Genomic DNA, 16,552 nt, shown 5'->3' on the forward strand with positions numbered 1-16,552 from the left:
GCTGCAGCCAATCACTAAGGTCAGCAGTGTAGACAAAGCAGTTGGAACAAGAGAGCTAAGCCTAGTAACTGGCTGCAGTGGTCACATGCTGTAGTCGTGAGGTCACCACAGCAACCTGTCAACAAAGACCAAGGGCAGCAAAAAACGCAGCGCTGCAGCAGCATGAGTAGCAGAGTTTATAAAATGTAACCTCAGTAAGCCCAATCAATGGAGAAAAAAAACCTTGAAAAACCCCTCTAAGCCAGAATTCCCAGGGTACGGCATCAGCATTAAGCCCTGAGTAGTCATCACTAACATGGGGTGAAGGTCTCTGTGGCATATTTGGTGTAATTTGTAGAGGGGTGACCATTTTAAAGCACTTACAAAAATGTCACAGGTCCAAGAAAAAGGAGAATAAAATCAGCTAATGATGAACTGCACAATAAGGTCACAGACTATTTATCTCTTACAACAGAGAGCTTTTGAGGAAAGGCACGCTTTGGGAGGAACCCCCTTCTCAAGGTCAGTAAAGAAGAACAACAAATCCAAGCTCATGCTCTGTCCAAAAGAAAAATAGAATCAGATAACATATATTTACTCTGCAGGTAAATGTATTTTATATCCTATGTTACATAAAAAGCTTCTCAGATACTTTGCTTTACAGCTTTTTGCACCAGTTTTGAGTTCCGAAATTTAGAAAAGATCATGCATGGGTGCTAAGTAGGATAGATTGGACGGGGGATCGTAAGTGGCGGCAAATACCTGAAGATGTAGAGTACTAAATGTCCTTACCAAGTCAGTGACACAGAATTTGGAAGTACTAGTGTGATCCATTGAACTTTTCAGAAGTCCTTTGGTGGAGATATCTTTTTGCCCATGATTCTGCAGGTCCAAGAGGGTTTTCAGCCACTGCAGACAGTAGAATATGCCTAATTAGTGATGATGAGCGAACGTGTTCGGCTAAGGTCCCATCAGAGAATGCTCGGGTGCTAACAAACGGGCAATCTATGCATGTGCTGTGGCTGCCAGACGAGACACGCAGCCGTGGAGTCTACAACAGATTTCTCGAGCACGCCGAAGACACTGTTAGCACCAGAGTCCTTATCCGAGCACGTTCACTAATCCCAATACCACTAGCGGCCCTGTGCTTACTTGTGGCTGTTTATCTACTGGGCACTTTATTAATATCACATTTTTCCTATCTAGCCCTCATCCACAGATTCATCCAAAACAAAGATGTCTCGATTTCATTTCTTCTTGCCAGATTTAGCCGTCAGCTCTAATCCATGGACATACTTTCGAGGAATCTTAAAATGTTCTAAAAAGGAAAATAGAAAAAATTGTATTTTTAACTGTATGGTCATCACAACAAAGGCAACGTTTCAATCATATCCTTGTATTCTACAATATTCCATTGGTGGGACCTAGCTGTGCTGTTATATACTAATCACCGTACTGTGTAGGTGTATTTATAAACTGTGAGAATATCAAGTAGAAAGGGGGCTATATGTCATACATCCAACCATGTGGACGTTTGGTACTTAAAGGAAATATGTCAGCATGTTTTTGATGTGTAATCCAAGAGCAGCATCGTGTATGGGTCTAAGAGCCTGATTCGAGCCACTTACTAGGCTGTGTGTTACAGATAAAATAAAATCAGTGTTTTATCAGCGGGAGATTATCACTACAGGACTAGGCGTCTTGTGCCTCCTAGTCAACATCTTCATGTAACCACGCCCCCACCACTGGTTAGCAGCCTTCTGCCTATGCAGAGCATACGCAGAAAGCCTACAATCAGTGATGTGGGTGGGGATATACATAGCTCAGCATTCCGAACACTGCTAGATCTGCAGCATAGAAAACAGTGATTGTATAAAAATGATAGCATGCAGAATAGAAAGGGACACATCACTGGAATTAGCGTTTCAGCCCCTACATAATGCTGCTCTCAGATTGCATAGTAAAAGCCTGTTGACAGATTCCCTTTAAAGTGTCACCAAACTTCTTTGCTGAAAAGAGTAGTAAAAAACAAGTTAAAACAAACCTTAATGATCACAAGTGACAATTCAAAGTTGATATTCTCAACAATGGAATATCTATGTAAATGAGGCTGCAAGTGCACACTACTACTACTGCACTGATCCACCCCGATTGGCTTGATAGACATCAGTCCAGTGATGCCGATGACAGTGATGTAGCAGTGCTGGACAGATCGGTACAAGGAGGATTGGGGCATATGCCCGGAATCAGCCCACCCTATGTGCACTCTCATTTCCATAAAGGCTCAAGCATGACTTTCTCATGAGTAGTCAAAATAACATCTTTCATTTGCAATTGTAGTTTGACAATAATGCTTACTGATGGTTTCCATTGTATGTATTAAATTCTGCTAGCCCATCTAGTTACTACACAGACATATTACTCACCAAGGAGCAACTTTCCAATTTGTGACAATTGGTTTCCCTGAATCTGCACCTGGACTCTGTCTTTTGCTCCCGGAAGTGGCGTGCAGTTGGCACTGGCCTGGACCCTTTGTTGTAGCTGGCTGGCGAATGACGAGGGGTCTAAACCGTACAATTCCAGATTCCTGATCATTGTTACCTAAAACAAACAGGGCAATATGACATCTATATTATAATGTGCTAAAACAAAGACGATTGTACCTCTGAAAAAAAAGATTTGTTTGTGCCCAGAAATACGGCGCACTATTCTGTATCACATACCTGAATATTATCAGGTTCAGCACCTGTTCACACTTAGTCTATGTTTGGATGTGACGGTCAGTTTTTTGAAATTTGTATTCATTAGCCTTCTGACTGAGCACTCCTCCACCTCTTAGCCACTGGTGTTTAAATCGCAGCAGGTCCATTACCCCTCCACAGAGAGAGAGATTATAGTCTAAGGGTATGTGCACACGTATTCTTGAGGTCTGTGGATTTTTCCGCAGTGGATTTGTCAAAACCGCAGGTAAAAGGCACTGCGTTTTACCTGCGGATTGCCTGCGGAATTACCGCGGTTTTTGTATGGATTCCACTGCGGTTTTACACCTGCGGTTTTCTATTATGGAGCAGGTGTAAAACCGCTGCGGATTCCGCACAAACAATTGACATGCTGTGGAATGTAAACCGCTGCGTTTCCGCGCGTTTTTTTCCGCAGCTTGTGCACTGCGGATTGCGTTTCCCATAGGTTTACATGGTACTGTAAACGCATGGGAAACTGCTGAGGACCCGCAGCTGCGGAAACGCTGCGGATCCGCAGCAAAATCCGCAGCGAGTGAACATAGCCTAAGAAGAGGAATCACAGGTTCCCATTTAGATGAAGACGTTTATTCTCAGTGAGGAAAGGAAAGTCTAGGACCTGGTATACGAGAGATGCCCTAATGTGGCTACCAGGTACACAAGGATTGGCCAATTTATGCGCTAAACGCTCTCATTTTTTCATATTTCTAGTGCAGTAATGCAGTTCAATTTTCATGTTTGCATGTTTTAGTGCCGCAGTGTGCTGCCTTATTTATTTGACTGTATACGAGTTTGTGACTCTAGGTTCAGCACCTGTTCAGACTTAGTCTATCTTTGTATTTTCAGTGCAATAGGTTTGGAATGGAGCAGAAGAGTGCGCGTGTGACCAATCACTCCACTCAACCCCTTCTGGCAGTGGCCTCTCAGATAGGGAGAAACGGGGGACATAATGGTCAAAGTGGATAGGATGATAATTTCTGTAGACTGGATCACCCCTTTATTAAACAGAGTAATGTTGTAGTACTAACAGCAGTACGGAATTTTAGCAGTCAAGTTTTGTAGTGCTATACTACGTAGATAAATGGCAGAATATCTAATCCAATTTTATGAAATATACCAACACAAAGTAGCAAATATTTGGCAAATGTAAAGGCAATGATATATGGTTTTCTAATTATTTAAAAAAAAAAATCTTAAAATTGTGACATGAATTTGTATTCAGCGCTCTGTGGTCAGATAGCCCTGAATAAAATCTTGAGTGACCAATTGCTTCCAGTCACATAAATATTAAATTGAGTCTGTGTGTAATTTATTCTCAGCATAACAGCAGTTGTTTTGTGAAGGCATCAGAAGAAGTGTTAATGTTGGAGAACATTAGGGATCAAATAGCATAATGAAAACCAAGGAACACACCAGACAGGTCAGGGATAAAGCTGTTGAGAAGAGCAAAGCAGGGTTAGGGTATAAAAATATACAATCTCTGAACATTTCACGGAGCACTGTTCAATCCATCATCCAACAAATGAAGGAGCATGGCATAACTACAAACCTATGGCCGACCACCTAAGCTGACATCGCAAGCATGGAGAGCACTAATTAGAGAAGTAGTCAAGAGGCTCATGGTGACTCTGGAGGAGCTGCAGAGATCCACATCTCAGGTGGGAGAATCTGTGCACAGGACAACTATTAGGGCTCACACTCACATGCGAGAAACTCGGATGAGTCTTGCATGCCAATACCAGGAACTGCACTGGCACTCAGGAGCAGAGCGTGCGGCTGCATGCTCGGATCCGAGTGCCTGGTGCAGTGCCGGGTATTGACGTGCGAGACTCATCCGAGTTTCTTGCATGTGAGAATGAGCCCTTAGACGTATACTCCACAAATATGGCCTTTATGGAAGAGTGGCAAGAGGAAAGACATGTAGAGGACACAGCTAGCATGTGAAAGAAGGGGCTCTGGTCAGATGAGACCAAAGTAGAACTGTTTGGGCTAAATGCAACACACTATTCGAGGTGGAAAACTAACATTGAACATCACCCTGAAAACACCATCCTCACCATCAAACATGATGGTGGCAGCATCATGCTGTGGGGATGATCTTCAGCAAGGCCAGGGAAGCTGGTCAGTTGATGGCAAGATGGGTGGAGCTAAATATAGGGCGGTCCTGAAGGAAACTTGTTAGAGGCTGCAAAAGACTTGAGACTGGGGAGTAGGTTCATCTTCATTACGGCAGGATAACGACCCTTAACATAATGGTTTAGCTACAATAGAGCAGTTTAGATCAAAGCATATCCATGTTTTCCTTTGAGAATCTATTGAAGACTTGAAAATCGCTGTTCAGATGATCTCCATCCAATCTCACTGACCTTGAGCTAGTTTGGAACGAAGAATTGGCAAAAATGTCAGCCTCTAGATGTGCAAAGCTGGTAGAGACAGACCCCAAAAGACTTGCAGCAGTAATTGCAGCGAAAGGTGGACCAATAAAGTATTGACTCGGGGCTGAAAACAAATGCACATCACGATTTTCAGACTTGTATTTTTAAAATATTTAGAAAACCATGTATCATTTCCTTTCAACTTCACATATACTTGGTACTTTGTGTTGGCATATCACAAAATTCCAATAAAATACATTTTAGTTTATGGGTGTAACTAGAAAAAATGTAGAGAAGTTCACAAGGTATGAATACTATTTCAAGGCATTATATATTTACATATACATAGCATATATGGCCAGGCCTGTATTTTTAAATAACTTTATTTCAGTTTTCACTCAAAATCACCTTTTTGTTTGAAGCCCTTTGTGCCACGCTGATTTCAATGGGTTCAATGTTCCCTTTCCGAATAACTGGAGCGCACCCAAGGAAGGTCACTTGATGTGAATGTTGCATTCTTTCTAAGCACCTAGGGAAAAGCCATACGCAAGATAGAGCTTCAAGGGGTTATACCAAGTTCCCATAATTATACTCTCTATATATGTTAGGGGGATGGTGCCCTCACTAATCCAGAGAACGAGACTATAAAGGGCCCTGTCTGAATGAAGAAGTCGTCATGCATGTGGACCTCTGCTCTATTTATTCACCATTCATAAACCTACTGTGGGGAGGATGGCATTGCGAATGTGGGGAGTGGGCAACACTTGAGACTTGTATACACCTGTGCACATAGAGTGACATATGGCGGAAAAAAAGGATGGGGCTTGATGGGGAACGGTAGTGTCCGAAAGCAACTTGGACAATTAGTTAGGATTGATCTCCTGTGTGCACAGGATGGCATGTAGTGGACTGGTAGTCAGATCATTATCAGATGACACGTCTATAATGAAGGGTTAAAAATGCATGGAAGAAAGTGAATAAATGATTACACACCTAAAATATTGCCGATGAGGTCGCATTATAAACTATGCTGGAGTGGTTGTGTAAAGAGGACCGTACATCGGAGTTTTCTTTATATAACCCGAGTACCTCCTCCAGTTGGAGCAGCTTTTATTTTTCTTCTGTGGACTCTGCTAATAGACATCTGGGCGTATATCACACAACTTCTCCATGGTGTTTGCTTTTTCTATTATAGAAGTTCTAATGTATATGCCCAGTTGGTTTTAGAGAAATCTTGCACTATTATTACTGGAGGGCACAAGTTTCTAACAAAAGAGAAAAAAAAAACCAGCAAACTGTTCCAAAATCAGTGGAACAGCGGCAATTGGAGAAGGTACTCAGTTTAAATAATAAAAAAAAAAAAAATTAATGACAGATTTTATTTAAAGGGAACTTGTCATCTGATTCATGCTGTCAAAACCACAGCACCTGGCAGCCCGATTGCACCAGATATGCTTTCCTCTGAAATTCTCCATAGTTTCAGGGAAAATATCTTTGAACGTACGGCCATGGACAGTAGGAATAGATTAAACCAGCTCAGCGTAGCTCCTGGCCGGCTTCTCCCAACACCGCTTTTACTATGGGAAAAATCTGTTTATCACCTGCTGCAGCGCTGGGAAGAGACGGCCTGATCTTTCAAGTATGTTCTCTCCAAAAGAGTGATTTAAAGAAAAACAAACCTGGCTACATTGTGCAGCCAGGCTCAGACTCAGGCTGCCTGCAGTTTGGCACCATGAATCAGATGACAGGTTCCCTTGAAGTTACAACATGTGTTATAGTTTAGAATTACATTTACAAATCTGAGGGTTTCAGAGATTACATTTCCCAGTAAGTCATTCTGATTTTGGGAACTTATTCTTGTGACTTTACAAAGTAACAATTGTCTTCTTTTTTTCATAAATGCATAGTAGACAGGAAAAGAAAAAAAAACAAACTTTGTAATAGATCTTATCAGAGAAATCTGCTTCTTTCTCCTCCTGGACTAATCATTTGGTCTCAATATTCTCAAGTCACAGGTAAGATCTGTCTTTAGAGAATACAGACTTTCCCATTACAGAGAGAACAGCTGACAGTTGGTGCGCAGAAGCTTTTATGGAGCGTGAAGGAGCTGGAGACACAGATGTTATACAGACGTCCACCTGAAACGACAGCATCAGTAACAAAGCTGTATTCACTGAAGACTGATATTACCACTGAATACAGAAAAAAAAGATCATTGCAGGAGAAACAAGAACGTTTCTTTGATGAAATTTATTACAATGTTACTTATTTCCATGTGTACTATTAAATTAAGAAAATAAATAAATAAAATGACTTTTTAACCCCTTCAAGCCGCGGCCCTTTTTCGTTTTTGCGTTTTCATTTTTCACTTCCGTCCTTCCCAGAGCTATAACTTTTTTATTTTTCCGTCAATATGGCCATGTGGGGGCTTATGTTTTGCGGGACGAGTTGTACTTTTGAATGACACCATTGGTTTTACCATGTCTTTTACTAGAAAACGGGAAAAAAATTCCAAGTGCGGTGAAATTGCAAAAAAAGTGCAATCCCACACTTGTTTTTTGTTTGGCTTTTTTGCTAGGTTCATTAAATGCTAAAACTGACCTGATATTATGATTCTCCAGGTCATTACGAGTTCATAGACATCTAACATGTCTATGTTATTTTTTATCCAAGTGGTGAAAAAAAATTCAAAACTTTGCTTAAAAAAAAAAAAGTGCCATTTTCCTATACCCGAAGTGTCTCCATTTTTCATGATATGGGGTCGGGTGAGGGCTTATTTTTTGCGTGCCGAGCTGACATTTTTAATGATACCATTTCGGTGCAGATACGTTCTTTTGATCGCTCGTTATTGCATTTTAATGCAATGTCACGGCGACCAAAAAAACGTAATTCTGGCGTTTCGGATTTCTCTCTCGCTACGCTGTTTAGCGATCAGGTTAATGCTTTTTTTATTGATAGATCGGGCGATTCTGAACGCGGCGATACCAAATACGTGTAGGTTTTTTTTTAAATTGTTTTATTTAGGATGGGACGAAAGGGGGTGATTTAAACTTTTATATTTTTCATATTTTTAAAAACATTTTTTTTTTTTTTAGTTGTGCCACGCTTCAATAGCCTCCATGGGAGGCTAGAAGCTGGCATAGCCTGATTGGCTCTGCTACATAGCAGCGATCATCAGATCGCTGCTATGTAGCTGAAATGCAGGTGTGCTGTGAGCGCCGACCACAGGGTGGCGCTCACAGCAGGCCGGCATCAGTAACCATAGAGGTCTCAAGGACCTCTATGGTTACCTTCCTGATGCATCGCCGACCCCCGATCATGTGACGGGGTCGGCGATGACATCATTTCCGGCCGCCCGGGCGGAAGCGCCGGTTGAATGCCGCTGTCTGCGTTTGACAGCGGCATTTAACAGGTTAATAGCGGCGGGTGAATAGCGATTTCACCCGCCGCTATTGCGTGCACATGTCAGCTGTACAAAACAGCTGACATGCTGCGACTTTGATGTGGGCTCACCACCGGAGCCCACATCAAAGGGGGTGACACGGCATGCGCCATACTATTACTGCGCATGTCGTGAAAGGGTTAAAGGGAACCTGTCACCCCAAAATCGAAGATGAGCTAAGCCCACTGCACCAGGGGCTTATCTACAGCATTCTGTAATGCTGTAGATAAGCCCCGGATGTATCCTGAAAGAGGAGAAAAAGAGGTTAGATTATACTCACCCAGGGGCGGTCCAATCCGATGGGCGTCGCGGTCCGGAGCCTCCCATCTTCTTACGATGACGTCCTCTTCTTGTCTTCAAGCTGCGGCTACGGCACAGGCGTACTTTGTCTGCCCACAAAATCGAAGGTGAGCTAAGCCCACCAGCATCAGGGGCTTATCTACAGCATTCTGTAATGCTGTAGATAAGTCCCAACGTATCCTGAAAGATGAGAAAAAGAGGTTAGATTATACTCACCCAGGGGCGTTCCCGCTGCGGTCTGGTGCGATAGGCGTCCCGGTCCAGGGCCTCCCATCTTCTTACAAAGTCGATTTTGTATCCGAACGACACCAAATCTCTGACCCACTCATCGGAGACGATGGAAATCCAGGCCTGACGAAAGAGAAGTAGGCGGTCGCCTACCCTGCCGGTGTCGACCGGATAACGCTGATAGTCAGCATAAGGAAAATCTCTGGGACCCTAGGTCCTTTAGACCTCGACTGTTTGGGTCGAGACTTCCACTGCTGGTTAGGCCTGTATGAGACCGGAGTTCCTCCATCTCTTCGTGGAGAACGTCCTGAACCGGACGAAGTAGTGGCAGTGGCCTAGCTTGGAGTGGAGCAAAAGGAACAGAAACGGATTTGTTGTGGTCTCCGAAAGGGACGCCTAAGTCTCTGTTGGGGAAGGAATTTACTCTTTTCTCCCCTAGTATCCGAAATGATCTGATCTAGCTTTTCTCCGAATAAGCACCGGTTTGAGGTGAAGAGGTGAGAGACTTTTTTGATGCAGAGTCTGCCTTCCACTCTCTGAGCCATAATGACCTTCTGATAGAGGTGGCATTGGCTGCTGACTGAGCCGCACAACCGGCCACATCCAAGGATGCGTGTACCAGGTACCGTATATACTCGAGTATAAGCCGACCCGAGTATAAGCCGACCCCCCTAATTTTGCCACAAAAAACTGGGAAAACTTATTGACTCGAGTATAAGCCTAGGGTGGAAATGCAGCATTTACCGGTGAATTTCAAAAATAAAAATAGATCATTATTTCCCCATAGCTGTGCCATATAGTGCTCTGCACCGTTCATATTTCCCCATAGCTGTGCCCCATATAGTGCTCTGCACCGTTCATTATGCCCCCTAGCTGTGCCATATACGGTGCTCTGCACCGTTCATTGTGCCCCATAGATGTGCCATATACGGTGCTCTGCACCGTTCACTGTGCCCCATAGCTGTGCCATATACGGTGCTCTGCACCGTTCACTGTGCCCCATAGCTGTGCTGTGCCATATACGGTGCTCTGCACCGTTCACTGTGCCCCATACATAGCTGTGCTGTGCCATATACGGTGCTCTGCACCGTTCACTGTGCCCTATAGCTGTGCTGTGCCATATACGGTGCTCTGCACCGTTCACTGTGCCCCATAGCTGTGCTGTGCCATATACGGTGCTCTGCACCGTTCACTGTGCCCCATAGCTGTGCTGTGCCATATACGGTGCTCTGCACCGTTCACTGTGCCCCATAGCTGTGCTGTGCCATATACGGTGCTCTGCACCGTTCACTGTGCCCCATAGCTGTGCTGTGCCATATACGGTGCTCTGCACCGTTCACTGTGCCCCATAGCTGTGCTGTGCCATATACGGTGCTCTGCACCGTTCACTGTGCCCCATAGCTGTGCTGTGCCATATACGGTGCTCTGCACCGTTCACTGTGCCCCATAGCTGTGCTGTGCCATATACGGTGCTCTGCACCGTTCACTGTGCCCCATAGCTGTGCTGTGCCATATACGGTGCTCTGCACCGTTCACTGTGCCCCCCCTAGCTGTGCCATATACGGTGCTCTGCACCGTTCAGTGCCCCCCCTAGCTGTGCCATATACGGTGCTCTGCACCGTTCACTGTGCCCCATAGCTGTGCCATATACGGTGCTCTGCACCGTTCACTGTGCCCCATAGCTGTGCTGTGCCATATACGGTGCTCTGCACCGTTCACTGTGCCCCATAGCTGTGCTGTGCCATATACGGTGCTCTGCACCGTTCATTGTGCCCCATAGCTGTGCTGTGCCATATCCGGTGCTCTGCACCGTTCACTGTGCCCCATAGCTGTGCTGTGCCATATCCGGTGCTCTGCACCGTTCACTGTGCCCCATAGCTGTGCTGTGCCATATACGGTGCTCTGCACCGTTCATTGTGCCCCATAGCTGTGCTGTGCCATATACGGTGCTCTGCACCGTTCACTGTGCCCCATAGATGTGCTCCATATACGGTGCTCTGCACCGTTCACTGTGCCCCATAGCTGTGCTGTGCCATATACGGTGCTCTGCACCGTTCACTGTGCCCCATACATAGCTGTGCTGTGCCATATACGGTGCTCTGCACCGTTCACTGTGCCCTATAGCTGTGCTGTGCCATATACGGTGCTCTGCACCGTTCACTGTGCCCCATAGCTGTGCTGTGCCATATACGGTGCTCTGCACCGTTCACTGTGCCCCATAGCTGTGCTGTGCCATATACGGTGCTCTGCACCGTTCACTGTGCCCCATAGCTGTGCTGTGCCATATACGGTGCTCTGCACCGTTCACTGTGCCCCATAGCTGTGCTGTGCCATATACGGTGCTCTGCACCGTTCACTGTGCCCCATAGCTGTGCTGTGCCATATATGGTGCTCTGCACCGTTCACTGTGCCCCATAGCTGTGCTGTGCCATATACGGTGCTCTGCACCGTTCACTGTGCCCCATAGCTGTGCTGTGCCATATACGGTGCTCTGCACCGTTCACTGTGCCCCCCCTAGCTGTGCCATATACGGTGCTCTGCACCGTTCAGTGCCCCCCCTAGCTGTGCCATATACGGTGCTCTGCACCGTTCACTGTGCCCCATAGCTGTGCCATATACGGTGCTCTGCACCGTTCACTGTGCCCCATAGCTGTGCTGTGCCATATACGGTGCTCTGCACCGTTCATTGTGCCCCATAGCTGTGCTGTGCCATATCCGGTGCTCTGCACCGTTCACTGTGCCCCATAGCTGTGCTGTGCCATATCCGGTGCTCTGCACCGTTCACTGTGCCCCATAGCTGTGCTGTGCCATATACGGTGCTCTGCACCGTTCACTGTGCCCCATACATAGCTGTGCTGTGCCATATACGGTGCTCTGCACCGTTCACTGTGCCCCATAGCTGTGCTGTGCCATATACGGTGCTCTGCACCGTTCACTGTGCCCCATAGCTGTGCTGTGCCATATACGGTGCTCTGCACCGTTCACTGTGCCCCATAGATGTTCCACATAAATTTGTGCCGCCGCTGCCGCAATAAAGAAAAAAAAACACATACTCACCTCCCTTGATTGCAGCTCCCGGCGTCTCGTTCCGGCGCCTCCATCTTCCCGGCGTCTCTGCTCTGACTGATCAGGCAGAGGGCGCCGCGCACACTGTATGCGTCATCGCGCCCTCCGCCTGATCAGTCAGAGAGCGCAGACGCCGGGAAGATGGAGGCGCCGGCCGGGAAGATGGAGCGACGCCCGGCGGCTGGAACGAGGACAGGTGAATATAACATACTCACCTAGTCCTGGCGATCCTCGCGCTGTCCCCTCCTGTCTTCGGTGCCGCAGCTTCTTTCTCTATCAGCGGTCACCGGCACCGCTGATTAGAGGAATGAATAGGTGGCTCCGCCCCTATGGGAGGTGGAGCCGCTTATTCATTTCTGTAATGAGCGGTCCCACGTGACCGCTGAAGAGAGGAAGAAGCTGCAGCGCCGAAGCCCGTGGGACGGCAGGGACAGCGCGAGGATCGCTGGGACTAGGTAAGTATACCTCAGCGCCCTCAGCCCCTCACCTGCCGACCCCACCGCTACCGTGACTCGAGTATAAGCCGAGGGGGGCACTTTCAGCCCAAAAATTTGGGCTGAAAATCTCGGCTTATACTCGAGTATATACGGTAATCGCCTGCCCGGGAAATTTGGTTGGCAAGGTGCGCCGCCTCTGGAGGAAGGTTACTGTTCCGAAGAGAATTAGCCAAGGTCTCTGACCAGAAAACCATAGCCTTAGCTACCCATGCTGCGGGAAAGGATGGATAGAGGGTCGAGCCTGAGGCCTCAAAAGCAGAGCGGGCCGAGCCTTCTGACGGTCCGTGAAGCGTTTATCCGGGAGTTCTCTATGCTTATTAAATATAGTACTAAATTCCGGATGAATAGCAAATGTCTTATGAGAGCGTTTAGTTCTCTTAAAGGACAATGTCTGATCCGGAGCGGAGCTGGAATCTTTCTCAACCTTTAAAGCCTGTTTGACTGCCTCAATAAGCGAATCCACGGTCTACTGAAAGTCTGGCGAATAAGGATCTAAAGAGCCATCAGATTCGCAGTCAGATTCATGTTGGCTACTGAACTCTGGAGAGAGAGAGAAACAGAGCTGTGAGGCGACAAGGCACATGTCTGCTCAAGTGCTATGGATCCGTTTTCTAGGTGCCCGACGGCTTCTAGAGTGCTTTCGGACTCTGCTAACCGACTGTTACCGGCTTGGGGAGGATCCGTCTACATCAGTCCTGCAAATGCTCCGGTACCCTGAAAGATCACGGAGGGATTCAATCGCTTTGGCCAGCGAAGCCATGGATTGAGACAGTGGCGAAGCCCACTCAGTGGAACTAGGTACACTGGGCTAGGTGGCGGCAGAGGCTCCTGAGCGCGGTTGGGGTCACAGACATTGCAGAATGACGACTTCTGAGGATAAGCAGATTGGCAGGAGGAACATGAAGTAAAGAATATAGCCATAGTCTTGTTTGACTTTTTGGATGCCTTAGGCTGGTACATGATGTACCCTTCTATGTGGCCCTATAATATTAGGGGCTGCAGAGAAAGGATACTGCTGAGAAAAAGGGGGGACAGCAGGAAGGAGGATGTATAATGCAGCGCTCCCTTACCCAGATCTGTGTCCCCGCTCCTCCTACGTTTCTCCAACTGCATGGCCCCTGCGCTGAGAACACTTGCTGCTGATCCTGATGGCAGATAGTGTGTCCTGTGTCGGTCTGGGGGAAGAAAGATGGCCCCCGAGATCTCAGAGGCACTTCTCGTGCTGTGCGAGAAACGCCAGGACTGGTGGACGGGGCCACCGCATCGCATCATCGCATTGGCGGAGATAGGGATTGCGGCCTAGTACAGGCCCGAAGCCGGGGACTAAATTTGCGGCGCCACCTGGCGCCGATGCAGGAAGGGGCCGAATGCGCACCCCTCAGTCAAAATTGGTCCCCCTTAACCAACGCCGCCCCAGACCGCCTGAAAGGAGCCCTCCAGCCCTGGCACTTACCTGGAGAAGCTGCCGGGTGGCAGGTAAGGCAGCATGCTGCAGGTCCTCCTGTGCTGCTGCTGGTTTGGATAGTGCAGGGATAAGGGGAAAAACCCTCCATCCACTATCCCTTTAGAAGGGAGGTGGAGAGGGACTGTCCGCCTACTTGTACCATCCGCTTTAACAGTGGTGGTGCAGTGGGGGCTGCTCGGATGCCACGAGGTGGGCCTCTGTACATCCAAAGGGTTAATCACCTAGGATGGGACAGGGCTGAATGTCCGGCAATAGGCCTGGCTGCGGAAGATACGTGGAGGCGACACTCCATGTGCTCGTCCATTGAAGGTGTGGGGAGATCGGTGTCCTTCAAGGGATCTGTCGCCCCTGAAAATCAGCTCAGGCATCCCACGTCGCAGGAGGTGATACGGAGAGGCGACACTCTCCGTGCTCGCCTGTTGAAGGTTCGAGGAGTTCGGAGCCTTGAAAGGATCCGTCGCCCCATGATCCATTGTAAAAGAAAAAATCAAAAATGTAAAAATAAAATAGTAAAGAGCTTTGGGTCTGAATAGCAGACCCATCCGTGTGCCTCCTACGGACACGAAGCAAGAACTGGTTCTCTGGGAGCCAGCATGAGGGTGTATACTGCAGGGGAGAAGTGAACTTTTTTTGTGTTAACTTAGTGTCAGCCTCCTAGTGGCAGCAGCACACACCCATGGTCTGTGTCCCCCAATGAGGCGAAGGAGAAAGCGAAAACGCAAAAACGAAAATACCTCCGGTCACGAAGGGGTTAATATTAAATTATTCTTCAATTGTCATTGTGCATGTAAAGAAAATGTAGGAATATGGCCTAAGCTACACAGAACTTTCCAAACCCCAATTCAAGCCCCTAGGACCAACATAGATAAAATATTACAATTACTATAGGCAATAAATAAATATACTTTTATCAAGAAAAGACAACTCATCGTCAGATTAATAAATCAAATCTGCTTTGGATGTTTAATTACAGACTTTACCTTGTGACCAGGTCATCCCATTTGAGATGAGTGATGTCATTCTGCTCAGATTTATCCAGCAAGCAGTCACATATCACAGGATTAACGGTCACAAAGCTGTAGGGGCAGAGGCGAGACTGATCAAAACTACGACATGGAAAAATAAATCCTGTTGAAAATTACTAGTGGAAAAACAGAAGCCAAATGAAGAGAATCTGTCAGCAGGTTTTTTGCTACTTCATCTGATAGCAGCATAATGTAGGGAAATAGGCCCTGATTCCAGTGGTGTATCACTTAGTTTACTGAATGGAGCAATTCTGACACAATCAGATTTGTTAGATGAAGTAGAGCTCAGAAAGCTACCGCATATACTCGAGTATAAGCCGAGATTTTCAGCCCAAAATTTTGGGCTAAAAGTGCCCCTCTCGGCTTATACTCGAGTCACGGTAGCGGTGGGGTCGGCGGGTGAGGGGGAGAGGGCGCTGAGGCATACTTACCTGCTTCCAGCGATCCTGGCGCTCCCCCTGCCGTCCCACGGTCTTCTGTGCTGCAGCTTCTTCCCGTCTTCAGCGGTCACGTGGGACCGCTCATTAGAAAAATGAATAGGCGGCTCCACCTCCCATAGGGGTGGAGCCGCGTATTCATTTCTCTAATCAGCGGTAACGGTGACCGCTGATAGAGGAAGAGGCTGCGACACCGAAGACAGCTGTGACAGGCAGAGGGAGAGGATCGCTGGGACTAGGTAAGTATGTTATATTCACCTGTCCGCGTTCCACACGCCGGGCGTCGCTCCATCTTCCCGGCATCGCTCCGCTCTGACTGTTCAGGTCAGAGGGCGCAATGACGCATATAGTGTGCGCGGCGCCCTCTGCCTGATCAGTCAGTGCGCAGAGACGCCGGGACCGGATGCAGAGGAGCTGCAATCAAGAGAGGTGAGTATGGCATTTTTTTTTTTTATTGCAGCAGCAGCAGCAATGGCAGAACTTTCTATGGCACAGCTATGGGGCAGTACTGAACGGCACACAGCAGTATATGGCAGCTATGGGGCAGTACTGAACGGCACACAGCAGTATATGGCAGCTATGGGGCAGTACTGAACGGCACACAGCAGTATATGGCAGCTATGGGGCAGTACTGAACGGCACACAGCAGTATATGGCAGCTATGGGGCAGTACTGAACGGCACACAGCAGTATATGGCAGCTATGGGGCAGTACTGAACGGCACACAGCAGTATATGGCAGCTATGGGGCAGTACTGAACGGCACACAGCAGTATATGGCAGCTATGGGGCAGTACTGAACGGCACACAGCAGTATATGGCAGCTATGGGGCAGTACTGAACGGCACACAGCACTATATGGCAGCTATGGGGCAGTACTGAACGGCACACAGCACTATATGGCAGCTATGGGGCAGTACTGAACGGCACACAGCACTATATGGCAGCTATGGGGCAGTACTGAACGGCACACAGCACTATATGGCAGCTATGGGGCAGTA

At 47.4% G+C, this 16,552-nt stretch overlaps 1 protein-coding gene across 2 annotated transcripts in view; it reads right to left on the reverse strand.

Annotated features, from left to right (window-relative positions):
* Window positions 1-572: 572 nt before the first annotated feature.
* EIF2D (eukaryotic translation initiation factor 2D) overlaps window positions 573-16,552 on the reverse strand; it is a 62,915-nt gene continuing 46,935 nt past the window's right edge. For both annotated transcript variants that reach the window (XM_069756265.1, XM_069756266.1), the window contains exons 12-15: window positions 15,071-15,166; window positions 5,501-5,621; window positions 2,406-2,580; window positions 573-1,297 (exon numbers count right to left, since the gene is read on the reverse strand). In XM_069756265.1, coding sequence (XP_069612366.1) covers window positions 1,227-1,297; window positions 2,406-2,580; window positions 5,501-5,621; window positions 15,071-15,166 — 463 coding nt within the window. In that variant the 3' untranslated portion in view covers window positions 573-1,226. The remainder of the gene's footprint in view (window positions 1,298-2,405; window positions 2,581-5,500; window positions 5,622-15,070; window positions 15,167-16,552) is intronic.

This window comes from Ranitomeya imitator, chromosome 3 (genome assembly GCF_032444005.1).
Source record: "Ranitomeya imitator isolate aRanImi1 chromosome 3, aRanImi1.pri, whole genome shotgun sequence".
Taxonomy (NCBI): Eukaryota; Metazoa; Chordata; class Amphibia; order Anura; family Dendrobatidae; genus Ranitomeya; species Ranitomeya imitator.